The sequence below is a fragment of the Arvicanthis niloticus genome, chromosome 4 (genome assembly GCF_011762505.2).
Source record: "Arvicanthis niloticus isolate mArvNil1 chromosome 4, mArvNil1.pat.X, whole genome shotgun sequence".
Classification (NCBI taxonomy): Eukaryota; Metazoa; Chordata; class Mammalia; order Rodentia; family Muridae; genus Arvicanthis; species Arvicanthis niloticus.
Window position 1 is genome coordinate 121,558,675 of NC_047661.1, and position 23,770 is coordinate 121,582,444.

Consider the following 23,770-nt stretch of genomic DNA (forward strand, 5'->3'; position numbering starts at 1 on the left):
AGCTCAGTGGTTTAACACTCCGTTACAGACCCTGCATTATAATACCAAGATTTGCACATCGGTGGGTATTTATGAAGATATGAGTGTTTTCCATAAGTACCTCTGCTCTCCACAGATTAATTTATATGACATTGAGTTTATAATGCTTTTTAAAAAGACTACACTAATTAAACTAATATCTTCAGTGGATACCTGGTCATTAGCACAAGTAATGTCCAAGAGAATAGTTTCTAAAGCAAGGGTGAAGCTACTGAGTTTTTAAATGCTATTTTAGGGGAAATAATATCATTGCTAAAAGCAAGGAAGATTCCTGAAGTATTTTCAAACAGGGATAAGGACATCTTTCCCATTGGCCTTTTATTTAAATCATGGCACCATGGTGTTCCTTGGCTTCCCTTTAAAGACTGCTGGGTTTATCCACTTAGAAAAATATTTATTCTAGGGTTTGTAGCATTATGCAACTGCCTAGTTTTTCTAAACAATGTCCTTTCTTTTTTTTCTCTTCTCTTTCCCCCTTTATTCAGTTTTGATGTGGCCACAGAATTACAGAATTCCTGGCATATTAACTCTGTAGTCTCAGTGGTTTCCAAGGTCATGTGACCACAGCAGAGGGATAGCTTCAAGGAGGCTCAAGTTGCCTTTGTGAATTTCCTTTGCTTAAATGAGTGTTCTGAGGCCAGACAGCTTAGCACATCTGTAGCAAATGAGTCTACCATGCTGTTTTCATTGAGTCGGACTTCTGTACAAACAGAGTACTTCAATCATTTAGGGAAAAAAACTTTTCGTTGAAAAAATCATAAATCTACCTGTCACTAAAACGAAGACTTACCAGCCTTTTCTAAAAAAAATTATTACTACTCTAATAAAACTGGTTTTTGAAAAGGAAGGAATGAGATGTAACTAACAACTTATTTTAGGACAAATCAAGGCTCTTCCAGGCCTGATTTTTACCACTCATCAGGTGACTCTGCATTTAATGCGCATTTCTCAAACTGAGGTTCTTGTCTTAAAAGAACACTGAGAATCTTGAACTTCTCTCTCTTGTGGGTTGTGCCCAGCACTGGATAAGAGGGAAAGTGCCCCTCAGTAGCCCATCCCTGACCACCATGGAAGCCCGAGTCAGGAGCTCCAGCAGCCCTGACTCCCATCTGCTCATCTGTAACTCATGACACAGCTGTACTCGAGAACTTTGGTTCCGAAGAGGCTGCAACTCTTTCATTAAGCATGCTGTCTACTTGCCGCGGATAGATCTACTTTCAAAAAGTTCTGTCAACTCTGTACCACAAAGGGCTTGATTATCCAGTTGGGGATCCACCTCATTAGAACCTTCTCCCACCTTTCCTATGGCTGCTTCCTCTGGACTGGTTCCCACTCCTTAGGATGTCTTCCAGGACAGCACCCACACCGCTTGGCAGCTCATTAGTCTCAAAGTGAAAGATCTTCGGGAGGATGGAGGTTTCCTCGCTGAATCGTCGGCGAGCCCCACCCCATCAGATGCAGCTCATACTCCGTGGAATGTTTCTGTTTCTGGCCTCTGTTTACTTTTCCAGCCTGACAGTCCACCCTGCTCTCATGAGTGCTGTTCATTCAAGCATAGTAACATCTAAGCTATCAATGTTTACTGTGTACCAGACACTATCCCAGATGCTGATTACATATTAAGTTATTTAATCTCTATGAGGTCAGCATAGCTATTACCCTCAGTTTACCAGAAGGAATAGGTACTCAGGCAGATTAAGAAATTGCCCGAAATCCAACAGTCAACAAACATAGGAATAAGAATTCAAAACCAGGCAGTCGAGTGTGAGCGCCCTGTTCTTCACAAGGATGCTTGCTCTACAATTGCAATGAGGCTCTACTCCGTTACACGTGCCTACTTACTTTCATCACTCTCCCTCCCAAATTCTCTCTATTTCTCTCCTCACTTTCCTGATTCTATGCATGTAATTCATTCCCTCTGCTCAGAAAGCTCTTTCGCCTTTCCCTTTAATTTTGTGATGAATATTTTCGTGGCCTTTCAGGACTTCATCCAAATTGTACCTCCTGTCCTGTCTGCTCAGAACTTCAATACACTCAGGGTGATTTCTACAGCAAAGCCTGCTCAACTTAGATGTCAATTGGTTATGTTGTTTTCTCTCAAGAGACTATAGACTCTTGTGTAGCAGTTCTTGCATTTTGTTCTTCGGATGCCCGGCACCTTGTACATTGTTAGGCTTAAAGGAAAAGCTCTTTAAATCTTTGAGAAATGTTCTTTGTGCCGGGCAGTGGTGGCGCACGCCTTTAATCCCAGCACTTGGGGGAGGCAAAGGCAGGTGGATTTCTGAGATCGAGGCCAGCCTGGTCTACAGAGTGAGTTCCAGGACAGCCAGGGTTACACAGAGAAACTCTGTCTCGAAAAACAAAAACAGAGAGAGAGAGAGAGAGAGAGAGAGAGATATGTTCTTTGTGTGTTGACTGTGTCTTGTGTTAACTAATTATCATCCCAAATACCATTTATTAAATGACTATGTCAATACCTGATTTATATGATTTTTACTATAATCAAGAGAAATAATTAATGTTAAGGGCCCAATACATGGTCTAGGCTTATTGAGTCAATATTGACTCTATACAGTAATAAATAGAATTGTCTAATGGATCATTAGTTTAGAACACAAATATTTGTTCAGTGCCTGGTACAAGTGAGGAGTTAGAGAATATAATAGTAAAGTGACAAAAGCTGACATGAGAACAGTACATAAAACAGCAACGAAGTTTTAATATTTGACCTTTAACAAAAGTCAGAATTTATGGATTGATAATATGGATCTATATAGTGGTTGGATACTAGACTATAAATAAATAGACACAGCAGATAATTTCAAATCTTGTTAAGTGCAAGGAAAGAAACAGTTATGCGATAAAGCATCATGGGAGATGGTGTTGTACAGGAACCTGACTTGGGAAGGCTCCCTGAGAAGGTTGTAGTGAACCCGACCATGGTCAGATGAATCCAGATATGAAAAGATCCTCTGAGTAGGAGGAACCAGAATAAACATGTTCATAGTCAGGACAGAGTCGGCCTGTTCACAGGGTTATTGGAGGATGAACTGAGATACACAGATGTGATGTTGCTTTTGATATAGGAAGGTCCATATTGACTTCTTCACAGCAGTGAAGGGCCAGGTATAGCTGAGTCCTCTCTAGTCCCCAGTAGTCCTGTGATTGTGTGCTGAGACCTAAGTAGAGGAGGCTTCACATGGTTCCCCTTACTATAGTGGCATGGTCACTCCTCAGAATTTTCAGGATTAAGAAACGATTGTTTTTTTCTAATGGAAATCTGTAAGTGATGCTGGGATGTGGTCCAGCTCAATGCTAGGTGATACTGGGAGGTGGACCAGCACAGGGCTGGGTGATGCTGGGAGGTGGACCAGCACAGTGCTGGCATGTGTTGCATCTGAGTGAGAGGTTAGTTTCATAGATTTGAAGATAGCCACAAAGCAAGCGCCATCATCCTTCCCTGGTTAAGACTTTATTATGCTGAGATGTTTAAACTACCTCCCAACAGCTCACTCATAAATCTTACTCTAGCTCTTGACCGTGTTGCTTGTGACTAGAACTGTAGCACAGTGTTACAAACGTGGCATAATTTATATGTGCTGTCCCCATGCATATTACTACCCACAATTACTAGCCCGGGTATTCTGAAACAGCCATGTCTTTCCTGGGAAGGAGCTGTTTAGCATCAAATAAAATGAGAACTTCTGAAGCAGGAGTGGTTTTCACTGCTGCCTGCAGTTGAAGCATAGCATTGTTTGTGCCTCTTGAGTTTGCTGGCTTTAAAAACGACATACTGGGGCTGGAGAGATGGCTCAGAGGTTACGAGCACTGCTCCTCTTCCAGAGGTCCTGAGTTCAATTCCCAACAACCACATGGTGGATCACAACCATCTGTAATGAGATCCGATGCCCTCTTCTGGTGTGTCTGAAGACAGCTACAGTGTACTCACATACATAAAATAAATAAATCTTTAAAAAAAAATAAAAAAAATAAAAACGACATACCTATGTTTAATACAATAGAAAGAAACTTTGGGACATTATGATTAATTTTTTGTGCTACCGGAAATAAATTAATTTTAGGTTTTATTCTTATATCATAAATAACTACAGGAACATATCCCTATGTATATGAAAGATGTATAACAATACAAAGGTCAAGAAAGAGGGGAATACTGTTTTCCTAGAAATTTTCAAAAAAAAAATCAAATAATATTAAATTCAATGTCATTTAAGTTTTTTCCATTTGACTAAAAAAAAATCAATAGAATTAGTGTCATGAAGTTATAACCCATTCGATGTCATTTGAAAGAATCGGCCTCTCCTTGAGCCTCTTCCTAATGTGTCTATTGTTGCCCAGATTTCACAGATTTTATTTACCATTGATTTCTCAAGATAGCTTGTTGAGTACTAGTGGCACTGAGACAGCTCTCAAGGGCCAGAGGGGGCAGGAGAGAGTCTCTGTTGTGCTTTACTGTTACGCACAAGTGAGTTCCAGAATCTGTTTTTCTTCTCAATGTCTACAGGAAAGCTGGCTTTTCACTCCTGGGTCTTTCTATTCGGTTCAGACACCTCCCACTTCCTTGATTGACAGCAAGTGGGCAAAAACAACAGATACATGGTGATGCCAATGTCTGAGGCATGGGAAGTACACAGTGACAGAAAGCACCCACAATATGACACACATTCATTTCTTATTGAATCCAGGACCTTTCTCCCTCAAGACTTTGGTTAATCACTTTCTGTCAAAAATGGCTACAGTGTCCTGCAGGGCTCAAAACTCATTTGTGTAGGGAGACAGCCTTTGTCTGAGAATAATGAAACTTCCTGGCCACTAGACATCATGTACTCTTCTTGCTATATTAACCTGCTATTTTATAATTGGATAGTACCTTTTAACTATAAAAATGATAATAAATTGACTAGACTGTACTGGGTATAGATGTGGGAAAGATTTCCTAGTTCAAACATGAGCATGCCACCAAATTAACCTTCTAAGATTCAGGTAAGCTATTCACTGATCTCACCATCTCTTAGCAAAATGAATAATTATTGTGATTTTATTTGTCTGTAAAATTTCCCTGTATTACTTTACCCCTTCGCTCAATTGTTTGAAGCAAATAATCCTTTGGAAACCACTAGACAGAATGCCTGGAATTAGCATCTGTTTCTCTTGAAAACAAACTTAATCCATCTGTGTATCCCTAATAAAAAAAATGTTTGTTCTTTACTTGTCTGAAACGCTCTTAGAACTTTGTACAGAACGCTCTGCTACTGTCCTTGAATTTCTCTCTAAGAAACCAACGTGAATGGTAAATGACTTGCAGTGCATTCATTAGCCTGGGCTGAGTGTCTGATAATCCAAACAAAATTAACTTTCCATGTAGCCTTAACAAGCTTTCTCATGATGACTTCCACAGCCTAAATTGTCTGTTGACCTCAGGGCTGTTCAACAGTCTTGAAAATTACCTAGAATTATGATAGAGGTGACATGATACTGTTTTGGGATTATGGGACCTTGAGCTAGCCTACATCTGGAATAATGTACTCATATGGCTTGTCTCCCTGTGACATCTGGGGAAAGGTAGCTCACAAGCTTGCAAGATGATGATGATGATGATGATGATGATGATGATGATGATGATGATGATTTGTATTCACACATTTTTTTAAGCCAACTTTAACTATAAAGTTACTTTGCTGGTCTAAGAATATTTGCTTTATTTTGTTTTTGCTTCCTTACCTACATTTCCTTCCAGCTTTTATACATGACCTTTTAAAGATTTTGTAAGTCATTATAGTGTCTTTAGGTCTTCTGGCTGATGAGTTTTCCAAATGGAAATGTTTCCATTAGAATTTTGATGTTTCTTGGTTGGTTGGTTGGTTGGTTGGTTGGTTGGTTGGTTGGTTGTAGAGGATGATTAGATAGTTAGGTGGATTGGGTGTTGTTTTATTGGTAGTGAGTTTTTTTTTTTTTTGAGACCAAGTCTCATGTGTGGTCCATTATGCCTTCAAAGTCACTATGTAGCCCAAGCCGAACTTGAACTTATGACCCTCCTAACTCAGCATTCTAACTTCTGGGATTATATACAGTACCATATCCAGCTTAAACTTCACTTTCAACATGCCCCTTTCCTGTAAATTCATTATCCCTTCAGATATTCAGTCACTAACATAACACCTAAGTCTTCTTTGGCCAATTTTGAACTTTCCTGAAGTCTCAAGTGCCCCTTATAAGATGTGCTTTCATTTGCACGGATGGACTCTAAAAAGAATCATCTTGTCCCCTCAGAATTCTCAAGATTGATATAGGAAATCATCCCAGAAGTGTCGTCTCACAGAACACATTAAATCAGTGAGAAACATATAGAGAGAAGCAATGGAAGGCAAATAGGACAGCCTAATGTATTTAGGATAAGGTGAAGTGCTTGCAATATGGAGGAATTAGAATACCTACATTCAAACTCTACAATGTGGAGATTCCCCATAAACAGACAGACAGACAGACAGACAGACAGACAGACAGACAGACAGAGGCAGATATATTAATGGATTAGATTAGATAGATAGATAGATAGATAGATAGATAGATAGATAGATAGATAGATGTTAGAATAGCTATCACTATCTATCTCCTCACTTTATACTCTTTCTTCTTTCTCTTTTTCCCACGACCTTCTCTATGGGTCCTCTCTTCTCTCTTCTGTCCTCTTTTCCTCCCTCTGTAAAGGTTTTGCATTCATAATGATTCCTCAAATATTGAGCTCCACTAATATAAAGAAATGATAGGAGATAAAATAGTGAATGTAGGTAAGGACAAAAAAGCCTTCAAAGTCTAGCCATGGGACTTTTCATGAATATAAGTTATGTCCCACAGCCATCTGTCTTAAAGCACTTGGCATAGTTTATTAATACTTAAATGAGTCTTTTTGTAGTCATGAAAAATCTACTTATGAAGGGTACCTTTAAGAAGATAGGTACTGGAGAGATGGCTCAACAGTTAAGAGTGCCTGGTCAGCTAGCGACTCTTGCAATGGACCAGAATTAATTTTCTTCTGGCTACATCCAGCAACTCACAACACCCTGCAGCTCCAGCTCCAGGACATTGAGCACCCTTGTCTGACCTTTGTGGGTACCCATGCACACTCATGTGCATACATACACACAGACAGACACACATACACACAAATTTTAAACTCTATGTAATAGACAAAGAATATATTTATATGCATATTCCTTAGAGGTGTCTTCCTTACAATTTTGAAAATCCTTGTTGGGTGCATGGGAGAATCATTGAATGGCATGAATTAGTATCCCAGGAACACACTCAAACAGTAGCAAGTGCTTTCTAAAGGAGAATTTAGCAGATTTAGTAAGAACCCGTAGAAAATAAGGGAACTGAGAGTTTTGCTTAGAAATTTGTATGGCAAAATGATGTGTCACACAATTCTATTCATGAATAATGTTAACACATAATAATTGAGTACAATGTTTGTAATAAGATCTACTTGTAAGAAAGATGAAGAAAGCACAATCCTCTTTGGAGAGACAATGTTTAGCTCACTACAGTTCCCTATTAATTTTTTTTTTTTTTTTTTTTTTTTTTTGCTCATCTGTTATACTGCTCTGTGTTGAGATTCTTCATATTTCACATAGTCCATCTTTGTAAGTTTTTTACTCAGAGACAGAAACTTCCAAATCCACAATTTATGAGCATATGATCTTAATTGAACATATTCAGTGCACGGAAGGAATTTGTAGAATTCCATTAGATTTTTCCCTTGATATTTGTCTTGTAACATGCCATTATATTGTAGCATAATCATTTCCAATGGAAACTCTTCAACTGTACAAATAGACGGAGAAAAACAGAATCCTCTTCCTCCCAGGTCTAAAATATGCACCTGAAAGAGAGATCAGGAAATCTGGCAGAGATCTCACTTTTGTGTTAATTTTTGACAGTACACAACAGTATAATGCTTCTAGTGTTGCATGCCACTTGGTTTTGAAGTAATTACAGTGTATGTTTTATATTCAATCACTGTTCTTCTATGCTATTTTGAGTTTCATTAACTAATAAGCACTGTAATGTCAACAGCAAAATCTAATTGTTTTTAGTTTTGGTTTGGTTTTGTTTTTTTGTTTTTGGAGATGGGGTCTTAAGTATCCTAAGGCTAGCTAGCCTCAAACTCACCTTGTTATCAAGAATGACCATAACCTCTCAGTCTTCCTCCACCTCCTGGGCACTAGGGTCATAGGTGCAGACCATACACTTGGTTTAGGTAGTGCTGGAAATTGGCCCTTAGGGCCCCACACATTCCAGACAAGTCATTTACTCACTGTGCTACATCCCATGTAATTTCTTTTTTTATATGACTTTCTTTACTTTGGGAAGATTTCAGACATTAAAAACAACTTATTTACTGTCCTCTTATATAGAGGGATGTTTCTCTCATTTAGGGGAGTTTTCATCTTGCCTCAAAATACTTCAACTAAGCTACATTTAATACCAAGCCACTGGATATTGTATAATTGGACAAATCAAGATAGCCCATCCCTCATTTTTTGATTAAAAACTTTATAGAACCAAAGAAAATTAAATCCACAAAAGCCAATGGAATTCACTGTTGACAGACAGGTTGGATAATCTATATATTATATTCAAATATTTTCCTCAGATTCCCTGAAGACAAATAATGCAATGAAGATTTATAGCTTTGAACACCAGAATTTTCACAAGTGTTGATGTTTGTCCAGCAGCTCTTTGTCTGTTGGTCTGTCACAACTGTCAGTTTTGTCAGCTCTCAGAAGGTTCCACTTCAGTTTGTATTATCTTCCTAACTTCCCTGACCACAGTCTTCCTCGCAGCCATCCACAGCCTACTCCTGCAGGTTACCTCCTCCATCATTTCAAACTCAGCGTTAACTCCTCAAATGAACAACTTATCAATATTACAAACTTCTGTTGGTTTACCAAGAGCAAGAAAGCCACTTTAAAATCATTCCCTATATCCTCCAACTGTTGATTCTATTAAAATGTCAACATTTTAAACAATATTCTTACCAAAAGGCTAAACAATCTTGAACAAGGTTTGTTTTTTTTTTTATTTTATTTTGTTTTGTTTTGTTTTTTCCTACACAACGTAATTTAGTCACCACAAACAAAGTTAATTCTTTACTGGGCTGACAATTGAAAGCCTTATTTTATTTCAGCCTTCTTTAAAAGAGGGTGTGTGTGTGTGTGTGTGTGTGTGTGTGTGAATTCTGCTATGATAAGACACTCCTTTTTAAATTCTTTCTAATTTCCTATCTCTTGCCTTCATGTAAAGTTGAAATACATCCTTGGTCTGATATTGCTGGAGTATATGTAGTTTTAGTGATAGATGGGGTTTCACTACATCTAGTTTGTCATTTAGTTTGCCAAAAAAAAAAAAAAAAAAAAAAAAAAAAAAAAAAAAAAAAAAAAAAAAAAACCACATTCTGCTGCATCCTATAAATCATGACATTCAAGGTTCACCTTTTTTTTATTTTGACATAGTATGTATGTTCCAATAATAAAAGACAAGAAATAAAAATTTACAGGAAGACCACGTATGTGCCATTTAAAACTCAGCCTCACTCCAATCTGCTTTTAGCAAACAGAGGAAGTTCTAACATCTCTGCCATGGTTCCTCAGTTCTGCTACTGCACAAGTAAAGCCAGGACCAATACATTAAGGAATGAGTGTGGCTGTGTCCCAATAAAACTTTATTAGTATTTATTAAAATTTTAATCTCATATACTCTTCACATTTTAAATTATTGTTATTATTTCTATTTTCCCATCATCAAATGTAAAAAACTATGATCATGTTATAATCTATACAACAACAGCTGAATGCTTGTATTTGGTTTGATAGACATAGATGGTATGATAGACATAGATGGTCAATCTTGATTCAGGATTTGGTTTCATGTATTTAATATATTTGCTTGTCTATCTTTATTTTCAAACTGTTTTTACTGGATTTCCCAGAATTGCATAATTGAGGAACAGAATACTCTTTGCGATGAGACATTCTTCTGTAAGAGTTGCTGTGCACAGCAAAGTATGCATCCTTAAGTAAGAATGGAGCAAAATATACTTTACAGCCTGCTGATAACTTGGTATTGCTTTATAGTCTCTATTTTAAAAACCTAAGATCTTATTAACTATAATTAGACATTTCATGTGAATGACGAGGCTCCAAACGCTTTATTGTTTCACTCCTGAGGGAAAGCATAACTCTCAAACCTGGGCATTGCATCACCTGCAGCCTCTAGAAACACGCTTTTTTTTTCCCCCTGTATTTATCAAGCCTCTACATTAACTTTCTCCAAACGTGCTAGTTTCCATTTCTTATCTGTTATTTAGGGCGTCGTGGGCAGCCCAGGAAGAACAGGATTGGCTGGATCCCCAGGTCCTCAAGGAGAAAAGGGCTCATCAGGCCCTCCAGGAAGCCCTGGTGTTCCGGGACCAAAGGTACCTTCCTTGTGTGTCAAGATCCTGCATATACGGACTAGGTCACAGCTGAGTTTGTCTTCATTTGGCTAATAGTAAAACCACATTAGGGAAAAGAACCATATATGGCCTACACGTGTCTGTTTCCTGTGGCCACCAGGCACATGACTGGTGGGACTTCCAAACTGTCCTCTGTCTCACTCACAGCTGCCAGGCATAGCTCACTCGCCAAGAGCTAGAAACATTTCTACAGTGTTCCTTCCTCATTTGTTTTGGGCTCTCCTTCTCTGTCACCTGCCTTCTACAATTAGAAAAATGGAGTTTAGTGCCAGATTCATACTTTCTCAAGTACACTTCTTCCTCTAAAGCAGAATGTAAACACTGTTGCATAATCCTGATACTAGAACCACCCATTGCTCAGGTTGGTAGGACTGGAATGATAATCTCGGTAAAGCCGGGTCCATCTCTCAGGATCTGCTCGATGTCCAGGGCCGTGTAGCTGAGTCGTCTCTGGAACACAGGGAAACATCAAAATGATCACTTACGTTCAAAGCATGTTCATGTCTCATAACTCTTTCTACACGCCATACCTTCCCCGTTTTCTCTGAGCCTTCTCCTATGCGTTTCATAGGCTCCCCCTTCCCTTTTCTTCCTGCGGGCAGACCACCCAAACCCTTGGAATTTTCTTTACTTATGGCAATACTTTTTGCTTATTATAATAAAATTTTATGCATAGGAAATGGTAGAAAGGATGAAGATGATATATTTTGACATCCCTAATGCCTTGTGCTATTCTGAAAAACTCAATGCGTATTTTTTTTTCAGAATTTTTCAGTCTTTCAGAATAGCACAAGGCATTGGGGATGTCAAATATATATATATATACATATATATATATATATATATATATATATATATATATATATGTATATATATATATATATTCATTCTGAGGTCCTAACCACATTTCTTTGTCTGGTCTGTAGGGTGAACAAGGGCTCCCTGGTCAGCCTGGAATTCCAGGTCAAAGAGGTCAGCGAGGAACACAAGGTGACCAAGGAGTACGTGGAGAGCCTGGTCTGAAAGGACAGCCTGTATGTGTCAGCTCTGAAATCACCACACACTTACTCCACAAGCCAGGCCACCACTGTACAGTAACAATTGTCCTGTCTGTTTGCCTTTCAGGGAGAACATGGTGATCAAGGTTTGACAGGTTTCCAAGGATTCCCAGGCCCCAGAGTACGTGTATATATGTTCTGATAGTCGTACACATATCTCAAAAAAAGAAGAGGTGTTCAAATAATCAATATTTAGTCTATGACTTGAGCCTTTCTTTAATTTTTAAAATTATTATTCGTGTACCCATGTGTTTGAGTGAAGATGTTGATTGCAAAGCCTGTCTAATTGCTGAGCTTAGTGAGCTGGGAAGATTAGTGTTCAAGGCAAGCCTGGGACATATGAGACCTTGTCAAAAAAAAAAAAAAAAAAAAAAAAAAAAAAAAAAAAAAAAAAAAAAAAAATTAAAATTAAGTGGAGAGCTGGCTCACGGAGTAAAGCACTTGCTGCACAAGCATGAGGACTTGGGTTCTGGTCTCCGGAATCCACATCAAAGCCAGTCACAGAATCTCAGGCTGCCTTCATCCCAGTACCCTCTGTGCAATTAGGCTGCACATGCAGCAAGAAAGACACTGCCACAGGGAAGATGGGGGACAGTGGTCGGAGACTCACCCATGGACCAGCTAGGCTGCACATGCAGCAAGAAAGATCCTGTCACAAACACAGTGGGGCATGGTGCCTGTCCCCTAACTCTCCACACATGTATCCACTCTCATACACACTCAGATATCGCACACATGCACACCCACATGCATGTGCGCACACACACACACACACTTATACACACATACACACGCACGTTGGTAAAACAACATTTCTATAATCTTATGTCCCATCCATTTTCTTTTATGATTGTCTTTTGTTCCTGTTTTAAGAACTATTCTTGATAGTTCTTTCTAGATTGCCATAAGACTCTTCATTTGTAAATATTTATAGAAGGTTAAAGCAGGCTTTCTGTTTTTCATTGTGTCTCTAGGGTCCAGAGGGGGATGCTGGCATTGTTGGAATTGTAGGCCCTAAAGGTCCTGTTGGGCAGATAGTAAGTATAGAATCATTCTGTCACCCAAGACTTCTGCTTGTTTGCGTAGTGTAGGACTTTAAATTCATATACTTCACACTATAAAAATAACGTAATAAAGTGACTTTTAAGATGAAAACTCATAACAGCATGTGCAAGCTCCATCCTTTTATGGCTCATAAATTAGTTTGAGCAAAATGCTATCATAGGCCACCCACACTTCTCAGTTCTTATTTTAAAAAGAAAAAAGAATAATCAGAGTAGCTATGGAGAATAAACAGTATATCTGGTAACCCACCCCAACTTCAAAAACAAAGCAATTTGTTTCATGCATATTAATACAGAGGCCAAACACCAGCCACCTGGGGGAGGCTTGCCTCTGCACAGAGCTCTTCTCTTTTCTTTTGTTTTTTTTTTTTTATATATCATTTAGTATTTTTATTTTTTTTATTGGATATTTTATTTACATTTCAGATGTCATCCCCTTACCCCATTTCCCCCACCCCAGCCCAGGAGCCCCCATCTCATTCCCCCCTCCTCCTGCTTCCATGAGGATGTGCCCCAACCCACCCTCCCACTTCCACCTCCCCACCCTCAAATCACAGCTAACCATTGAACTGATCTAGGGGTTCCCATTGGAGGAGTTAGAGAGAAGGAGCTGAAGAAGCTGAAAGGGTTTGCGGCCCCATGAGAAGAGCAATAATACCAACCAACCAGAGCTCCCAGGGTCTAAACCACCAGCCTGGGAGCACATGGGGAGAGATCCGTGGCACCAGAGCTCTTAAGACCACACTTTGACCGCTCTTTCCCCAAAGCTGAGTTTTCTCCACTCAGGATCAGATATGGCAAGAGAGTAGTACGGGCAGCTGAAACACTTCCAAAAATCAAAGGCTAGCAAACTTCATTCTGCACTCACTCTGCCTGGACCTGCAGAATGCAAAGTAAACGAGCCAGGCCCAGTCCTGGTCAGTGTTAGTTTTGCTTTGTTAGGTTTTTTTGGTTGGTTGGTTGGTTGGTTGGTTGGTTGGTTGGTTGGTTTTTAATTAATAGCGCCATCATAGTGAGGGATGGGCTTTAAAATAGAAACAAAATAAAACAAAGGTTTTTAAAGCTTCAAATAGTGACTTGGCTGTGGTCATAGCCACGCCATACTTTGCAAGAGCTGCTAGGGCTCGAGTGGGCGGGAGAGAGAGAGGAGAAAGAACAGCTCAAATGCAGCAGAAAAGATTCCTGCAGAGCCTTACGGACCCTGAACCACTGTCTTGGTCAAAGCAGTGAATGAAGTCAGACATAAAATTCTGTAGCCCTCCCTAATTCCAACAATAACTTGTTTTTAATGAAACAAGGAGCAGCATTGTATGGATGTTCCCTTGGAGTTCGGCACATGTGGTCAGGTGTAGGTTTGTTGGGTGTTTTCACCATTTCTAAGGAACCAAGGAAAGTGGGTGTGTTCCATAAAGTGTCTTTTCTGACCATCCACAACTGCGCTACGCAAATGGGCAATCAGAAAATAAATGTTGCTTTTATGGCCTCGTCAGTGTCTGGCTGCTGCCAATAAACGGGGTTCCATGAAGGGAGCCAGGAATAGAGCCTATATCACCTCGTGGGTCAGTCCTTTTTGTTACCTGATTAACAGTACAGGGTACAATTCATGTAATAAGCTCACAAGGCTTGGAGTAAGAAAAGACTTGGGAGACAAGGAAAGGTCTTGATGAGCTAGCATTGGGGAAGGATCTCGAGAAGGTGTGCCAGTGTCCAGTCTGTGTCTCTTATGTCATTTAATCTTAATTAAAATCTTCCAAGAGGTGTTGTCACCCCACATTGCAGCTCAGAAAACTAAATCTCTAGAAAATATCTCTGAGACAATGGTATGACAGTATGCCAACACAGGAAGAATTTGTCTCCCTATCTGATTGACCAAACCACTTGCTACAGGGCTACTCAGTACAGCTGCAGAAGCAGAACGCACTGTTGGTAGTAAGTGCTCTCCAGTCTGCTTCTTGCTCCCAAAATCAAGAGGAGCTTGATGATTAAGTAAGAGTAATTAGGTTAGAAAATCAGGATTTTATTGTGCCCCATTCCAAAAACATGCTTACATAGATAATCTCTGCCTACTACGTAGCTAACTGGTACCTACTACTAAAATCATGATGTGATGTTTGCGAACACTTAGACAAATGTACGTAGTAATCATTACCGTCTTCAGTGTATTTCTCCGAGTGTTAGTCTATACCCTTCTAGTAACATTATTTGGGAAACGTATGTCATAATTAGACTAAAGTTTCCTCAACATCTACGGAATCTGGAGGCTACACTGGATTAAATTAAAATATCAACTTTCTCATTTCAATTATAGATCTTTGAAATCTTGAGTACCGTGTTTACAAATTATCTCTTAAAGTTTGCTTTGTTTAAAAAGTGATCTCAACTCGTTTAGTGTCTCAGTAATTTCTAGTTTGCAGGCACACTTACTATCAGAGCTGTCAGACAATGGGCTACATCACATTGGATTTAAGTAGACAACATTTCTTTATCGCCACACGTTGTAGGAAAAGAGAAAACCTGTTAGGTATTTATAACTGCATATTCCATACAGAAATCAGAAATTTTCTGTCAACTGAAGTGGAAAGTAGAATTTGATAATAAATAAATAAATAAATAAATAAATAAATAAAATGAGTATTTTATATTCATTTGAAAATGATAGTCTATGGTGGGGGAGCACCCTCATAGAAGCAGGGGGAGGGGTGATGGGATAGGGGGGCTTCAGGGGGGAAACTTGGAAAGGGGGTAACATTTGAAATGTAAATAAATAAAATAACCAATTTTTTTTAAAGAAGGGAATTTACTAGCTACCCAGCTCATTCGGGGACATCCTCATAATCAACAGATCAGAGACTAAGTATCTTTTGTGCGCAGTTCTGCAGTGTCTCACAGAGGACCTGGCTGCTTGTTGGTCACATGAGATGCCCTCTGGTTCTGCCCTGTACTCCCTTGCTGCCATGTGTCATGAAACCCAGACACCCATCCCTTCATCATTTATACAAAAACTCATTCACAAATGCGTGCCTTGTTCCAGAGCCCCTAAGAAAAGCAACGTCATTTGTTATGTAATGATCCACATACAAAATATAATCTTGGACTTCTCATCACATGAACGTTTTAATTTTGATTTGTATTAGTTAGAAATGACTTACACCTCTTTGATTGAAAACTACAGCAATACAACAATTTTATCATGTGGTGTCAAAATTACTATAATTTATGCTAAGATTATACTCTGCTATATATTAATACGCTAATAATATAAAAACATCACTCCAACAGACTTTTTTTTTTAGACTGAGACTGACTGCTTTTTTTACCCCCAACAGGGAAATGCTGTCCCTCTTGGCCGAGAAGGGACAATGATATACGAAACCAAAACTATTTAGAGATAGCTATTTTATCATTGTACATGTTTTCTGGTATATGTTTTTTCTGTAACTTATATGGGGAATGAGGCTGGCTATTGACAGTGGGCCTTTCTATGCCCATCCTAGTTCTCAAACAATGACACAGAGGCTTATATTTATTTACAATACTTTTGGCCTTAGCTCAGTCTTGCTCCCTGCTAGCTCTTCACTTATATCAACCTGCTTATACTAGTCTATGTCTTCCATGTGACTGGTTACCCCTCATCAGTTCTGTATGCCAGCTTTCCTCAGAATCTAGATGCTTAGTCTCCTGTGCCTGATTCTTTCCCAGAGTTCCTCACTCTGTCCAGAAGCCCCACCTTACTATCCTGGCTTTCGCTATAGGCCATAAGCTTTTTATTTTAACCAATCAAAGGGTGCCTTAGGTAGGCAAGGAAGGACAGAGACTCATGTCCACAAGTGTACAAAAACATCACTCCAACAGACATTTTTAGACTGAAACTGACTGCTTTCTTTACCCCCAACAGGGAAACACTGGCCCTCTTGGCAGAGAAGGAATAATAGGCCCAACAGGTGGAACTGTAAGTTTATTGCAACATAGCTTTTATTATTATTATGTTGTTGTTGATGATGATAAAAATGTTGTTGATTCCTTTTCTAAATTCTTAATTCTAGAATACTCCATAGTGAATCAGCCTGGGCATTTGGGAAGCAAAAATTGAAAAGGCAGATTTCCTTCTGGGAGACCACTCTTCAGGATTGTAGAAAAATAGATTTGAATGGTGGAGGCACTCAAAGCTCGAGAAAAGAAAAACAAAACTGAGCCAAGGAGGGTGAGAGTAGCAAACACAGAAGCGGTCACTACAGCTGTAAAAATGGGCCCCGTTCTGAAGGAAAGAACACAGAAAGTGAAATGATTTCCGATCACAAAGATCTGCGTCTTTACCTCAGTTTTTCTCAACCTTTCTAATGTTGTGACCCTTTTAATACAGTTCCTCGTGTTGTGGCGTTCAACACCCAAAGAGGTAGCAACCCACAGGTTGAGAACCACTGGTTTAAAAGCACCCTCTTTAAAGAGTAAGATGTTAGTAAAATGAGCAAGAAAAGCTGGGTAGTGGAAGATCAGACATGACAGAAAGGAGTCTCAGTGCAGGCTACAGTGTGAGAAGAATATGAAAACGTGGGAGACTACCGTCTCTCAGAAGATTTTTGTCATCCCTGTGACTTTTATTTTGCTTCATTTTCTGTGACATTTCTCAAATTGGTACAACACATGGTTCGGGTGGGCATCATTTCTGCTCAGTGGATGACATTTATAGAGGTTCATCTGGTTCGTCAAGGTAAGGGACCCAGTGATGTCTCCACCCATCCCAGCCATGTCTGGAGTGGGCATAGAATCAGCATAGTGCCAGTGGTGAAGCAAAACCAAGAAATAAGACAATGACTGAAACACAATCCCGGGGGCCAATTTCAGCCCAGACAAGTGCCACACAATAGGGTCAAGCCTGGGAAAACCAAGACTCATTCCCTTCCGGGAAACCAGATTATGAATCATTTGAAAGTGTTGTGTGTAGATGTATTTAAAATTGAAAATGGAATGTTTCGAGTGTTAAGGCGAGTTCTTTTTGATAAATTTAGAGAATCTGCCACAAAAGTTACTGGAGTTTATTCAAAAGAAATAAAATGTGCAACTCATTCTCTTGGCTTCCAACCTTTGCTATTCAGAGTGACATAAAACTGTAGGTGGGAGACATCTCATAGTTCAGTGGGTGGTTCTGCAGCACACGCTGTTCCAATTAAGGAATGATTGTTCTCCCCTGACAAAAATGTGAAGTATTATCGGTCAAGGAAAATATGATAAAGAAATGTCTCAATGAAAATATCTCACTGTGTTCTGTTTATACCATAGTTGTTAAAGGTCATTGTGCTATTCAACGTGCACATCAAATTTCTTTTCAAATTTTTTCCATATTCTGTTTTTTCCATTCTGAGAAAAATCCATTATAAGAAATAATCATCTGAAAATATACACACACACACACACACACAAATATTGTGAGGGAAAATCAGTAGGGGTGGAGGCAGTGACGGAGACTAATAACGAGGGTGCGAAGTTATTGTAACGGAATACGTGGTGGTAAAAAGAAAGAGGCTGATCAATATAACAGACAAGAGGGCAGAATTAGATATGCAGATGTATTGTAACTTAATCATTACAAAAACAACTGCAGATGGCAGGAATCCTGACCTAAACTGACTTATAGTAAGTACAGTAGTAAGGACAAAAGACTTCACATTTGATGCGGTTTTTAATTTTGTCACTTACAAGTGCTCAGAGTCACCCTTAAGGTTGAAGATTTCTAATGCGTAATTGACTGGCGTTTGGCCACGTGTGCACTCCTATACTGGTGTCAGGGAAGGAAGATGGAATTAATTGGGATTAACTGGGTTGAAAGATATTAGACTCTCATTTCACCATTTTTAAAACCCCAGATAAAGTTGATGAAAAAACAGCAGAAAAATCATTTTTTAAAAAACTGATCTAGAAAGCTCAGCCGTGGCTTATAGGTTGGGACTATATATGTCTAGAAGTCTGAACCCTTTTTTTAGAAACGTAATCTTAAGTTTGAACTTTTAAATCTGGGTATGGAAAAATTATTCCCAACACACATTAAGAAATGAAAATAAAGCAGCTAAAAGCACTTGCCGTGTAAACCTGCCAGCCTGAGCTCAGTCCCCGGCCCCACAGTGGAAGAAGATAGTTTACTATTGAGTGCTGTTCTCCAGCTCCCACACGTGCCTCACCTCGGCACACACAATAAATAAAATTAAAGAGGAACAGAGAGAAAACAAAAGAGAAATCTTTTGTTTGAAATCTAGAAACACAGATTTCAAAGGCAAAGAGAAACATATTGGAACTTAGAAATTGGAAGACTTCCCTTTCCAAATGCATCTGTGAATGAAAGTCAGAGAGCTGTCCCGACCTCACTGGTTAAGTAAGATCATGGTGGTGTTTCAGTCACTGTGGGGTGGGCTTGGAGTGGTGGGCACACAGCACAAGCCATCAGTGTAGATTGCTTGATTGGTTTGGTTTTGTGGGAATTTCTGATTACCCAGAAAATCTAGGCTTTATATGAATTAACAAGTCTTCCTAGATAATGAAACAAAAGTATACAATGACATGTTTCTAAGTACAACCATTACTGCATCAGACAGACAACGGTCCCTAACACTGAACTACTATCTTTTTTCCCTCTCTTTTAGGGGCCCAGAGGTGAAAAAGGCTTTAGAGGTGAAACTGTAAGTTTAACTAAGAGACAACATTTATGGTTACATCATCCCTTATCTCTCCGTGATAATCCCCATGGACTCAAAGGTCATGTTAGATTTGCCTGTCGTGCCTGAAACTTGTGAACAACAACAACAACAACAAAAAATCAAATTATAGTTGTCAAAAAAAAAGAAATAGCTTGTATGGTACAAGAGAGTGAGATCTGATGAGCCTTAAATGTGCTTAGGGATCTGCCAATCACAGTCTCCCAAGATCACCATGTACACGAAGAGATGTGCCTTCTCCAGGCCGCAAGCAACAGTCGTGCCAGGTCACGTTCACACACACACTATACCCAGCCAGCAGTAATGGGAAGCTCAGAGCATTAGTGTGTTTGTGCTGTTCTAAGACAATTGCTTGCTGTGTCGCCCAGGCTAGCTTTCCCTGTCTCCTCTCCTCTTCCTGAGGGCAGGGATGGCAGACATACATTTTTAATAAAATTTTTGTTGTATATTTGTTCAGTATACATAGTGGTAGCGTGAGCCGTCTGGATATATAGATAGTAAAAAGGCCACCACAGTGAAGCAAATGGGCACATCCACCATTTCCCACAGGCCACAAGAACAATTTATGTTGAGCAGACTACAGCTTTCCCCGAGAAGAGACAGTAGGCATGGAGTGAATTAATCACACTAATTAGCTGAAGAGTGGAACACATATTAGACTTTTTCCCATCAGACAATATAGCAGGCTTGCATGCACATAGAGATTCTTATCTTTTAGGTTTTTCATTTAGAAATGGGAATGAAAATCAGGTTGGTGTTAGCTCACTTCCTATGGCTCTCCAGCTCTGTGTGCCTCGCTTATCCTAAGCACAGTGGCTGGATCATAAGTTTCCATGAGGTCAAGAAACCTCAAGAGCCCATGACGATGTCATAATGCAGGAATGTTATAAGCACTTCATGTGAAAACAAATTACTTGCTCTGACGCATTGAAAACTCCATGAGTTATGGCTGCAATTTTAGATTTCTGATAAAAATATGGCATCTAGAATCAACAAGTTAGGGACCAGGCAGGCTGTTCCTTTCAAAATGAAACATAGACCGAGCTGAACCCACACAGAGAAGGGAGCTCTAACATGGCTGAAGGGTCCAAGAGCCAGGTCTGGAAGGTTCTATAAAGCCAGTGAGACAGTTACGATGTTTAGGCACTGCAATGTGATGCCTTCCTTCTCCAGTTCTTTTTGCAGCCTCCTCACTTAAAGTTCTTGTTCCTGGTACTTCTTTCTATGCTGTGTTTTTAAACCCCTTTGTTTCTGTTTGTCTAGACATGTTTATTTAAAGGCCATTTGCATAGGCTGGACTTGCTGGAGTATTGGGCACATCCTGCCCCCACCTCTGGAAACAATGCTTAATACCCAAGACTGAATACAGTGCCCATCTCCTGTAGCTTAGTTCTTTTCTTCAGAGGCCTCTTATCACTAAGTCTTTTCCTGAATAAGCCTATAGTATTAGTTTCTTTCATAGTTTGTGACTAAAATATGTGACGTAAACAAGTCAGAAAGGAAAGATTTGATTTAGTCATGACTTCAAAGTGCTAAGTCCAAGATTGCTTGCCCCTGCCCCCCCTCCACCCCCAACACACACAGGAGCAGAGCACGTGATGAAGAACAGTTGTCACAGCAGATGGGCAACAAAGCTGAAAATCTTAGCACTCTCCTGATCTTCTTGTACTTCTTTTATTCCACTGGCCCCAACCCACTCAAGGTCAGTCATCACTGGTAATATCCTTACAGACATGCCCAGAGTTGTGTTCAAACACCTAACTGCCAATAAATATCAACCATCACACCACTGTGTAAGGGCAATGCCGCTCCTCCCCAAACTCTGTAGACTCCCTTAACCTAGTTCCTTGTTACCTTCTGTATTACATATGTTTGTTCAGCATGTCTCCCTCACTAGGGTATAAACTCCATAGAATATCTGTTTTGCTTTTAGTGTTTGTTTTAGTGATGGGACCCCAATACCTGTCTTATAGTAGGCACTCACTAAGCAGTGAATTCTAAATGAGCCATAAATATGAGTGACTATGGAAGGTAAATTCAAATGATTTAAGTATGATTTCAGTTTCTGAAATAAGCTTACTGAGAATGGTCTGGAAAAGGACAGTGTACATATTTGATGCCATCTTTGATATCACTATTTAAAACTACAGCTAACTACCATCTTTGATAGCTGAAGTCCTTGGTCAATAGCACCGGTCCATAATGAAAACACAATTAACACTGGCTTGAAGAAAGAAGACTAGGCTGGCTTGGGCTTGATCCAGTAATGACTCCTCTGTGGTCGCAGCTGCTGTTCCCCGCACTGAAAGCCATCGCTGAGAGTTACTGGATTATCATCCTTGCATTTAAGTTCCTGCCAGATCTTCTCTGTGATGCTATGCAAGTGGAAAATAAGTAAACCCCCTGGAAAAGCACTAGCAAAGGCACAGAATACAGAATTGGCCTCAGTTCCCACCCCTCTATAACCTACCAGCACAGTCCATTCGTCTCACCTCCATCACCGACACTCGGTCCGTATTCCCACGCTATCAACCCCAGTTATGAGCATCTTTTCATTGACTCTGTCCACTGTCCCCACTGCAATCCATTCTCCACGTTCAAGAAATGTTGTCAAGGAACAAAACCTTGACCTCAACCTTCCCTGACTCTTACACTCAGAAGAAAATCTAAGCTCCGCCCCCTCATTATTAAAGCCCTACGAGACCTCGCTTCTATTTTCCCTCCAGTCTCAAGACACAGTGTGTGCCCTACTAGAGGCTCTCACGTTCTTCAGTTCTCTGGAATGTGTCTTCTCGTTACCCAGAAATCCCTTTCACCTGCTCAGCAAATGACTGCTCTATCACAGGATCCCAGTCTCTGCTCAAATATCATCTTGGAGATGTTTTTCCCTTGCCATAGAATTGGGTTTATTATTGAAGAAGTTTCACATCCCCTGCACCATAACTCTGTAAATTTCAGAATTGGTTGCAAATGAGTCCTTCCCACCTGTAGGGCTCTGTTTCCGTACATCCATGTAAGAGAGATTTTTTTTTCTCCATTCTACATTTGATCCTTGTATGGCTGCCTATGGGTTTTGTTTTTAAACCCTGGGACTCATGTATATATATTCTGTAAATAGCTCCAGATTGAGGTGTCCTAAGAAATCTGCTCACAGGTAGTATGTAGTAGTATGTAGGAAACCCAAATCTCTTGAGTTTCTGATAAATTAATTTTGAATAGTTAAAAATATTTTCTGACTTCCCTGGGATTCCAAAACACTCTTAGGACAATAATGATTAGCTTGAGATGAAATTTAAAGAGCACTGTCAGAAATAATAGAATGAAATTATTTTAAAAGAAAAATATTAACTTAGACCAAAAATAACATTCTATTATCTCTCTTCTGGTTTTGACAGAATGTCAGAACTTGAAACATAACATGACAGAAGTAGGAAAACATAAAAAGAACAATTCCCCACAAATTTTAGGAAGGGTGCTTCATTTTTGTTGTATTTATGATAAGATAAAAATTAGTATAATGTTGAAGAATTCCACTGACAATTTCTCAACTACTCTAAGTTAGCATTGCTTTACAGCCTTTTGAGTATGAGAATTATCTTATTGCCTCTCATTTGGTTTACACATTATAAGAAAGCTAATGTATGAAAAAATCCTACATTTTAAAGTTAAGAATTTAAGGTGCTGGAGAGGTGGATTCGGTTAAGAGCACTTGCTGCTCTTCCAGAGGACCCAAGATCAGTTCCCAGTATCCACACTGGGCATGTCATAACTACCTGTAACTCCAGTTAAAGGAGACATAGCACTCTCTTCTGGCCTTGATGAGCAGCTGTACTCCTGTGTGTGTGTGTGTGTGTGTGTGTGTGTGTGTGTGTGTGTGCGCGCGCGCGCGCATACACATGTACACATATTTAAAAAGAAAGAATTTAAAATATATAGATGCATATTTTATTCCTTTATTATATAATTAATTCAAATGAAAAATAATACAACTTTCTTGATTCAACTAGAAATTCCCCTACACTTATACAAACTTCAAAACGGAAACTTTTAACTCATACTCATGGGTATAGCACATTTCTCCAGTTATAAAAGATGAAAGAGATATTCTTTTTCTTTTAAAAAGGCTTAAAAACCACAATTTTTATTCTATCTATCTATCTACCTATCTATCTATCTACTATCTATGTGTCTGTGTTGTGTGTGCGAGTGTGTATTCAAACTTAGAGCTTTAATTATGTTAGGCAAGTACTCTGCCAGTGAGCTACATCTCCAGCCTGAAAACTAAACTCTCAGATGGGCCATGAAAACCACGCTCATAGAGCCTCTTATTTTTCAAATGAGATCTCTGTGACCCAAGAACATGTCAGT

At 39.4% G+C, this 23,770-nt stretch overlaps 1 protein-coding gene across 1 annotated transcript in view; it reads left to right on the forward strand.

Moving 5' to 3' along the window:
* The window catches only part of Col24a1 (collagen type XXIV alpha 1 chain), a 249,393-nt gene that overhangs the window by 197,706 nt on the left and 27,917 nt on the right, over positions 1 to 23,770 (forward strand). The window contains exons 48-53 of the mRNA XM_034500238.2: positions 10,430 to 10,537; positions 11,503 to 11,610; positions 11,702 to 11,755; positions 12,609 to 12,671; positions 16,594 to 16,647; positions 19,331 to 19,366. Of these exons, the coding sequence (XP_034356129.1) occupies positions 10,430 to 10,537; positions 11,503 to 11,610; positions 11,702 to 11,755; positions 12,609 to 12,671; positions 16,594 to 16,647; positions 19,331 to 19,366 (423 nt within the window). The remainder of the gene's footprint in view (positions 1 to 10,429; positions 10,538 to 11,502; positions 11,611 to 11,701; positions 11,756 to 12,608; positions 12,672 to 16,593; positions 16,648 to 19,330; positions 19,367 to 23,770) is intronic.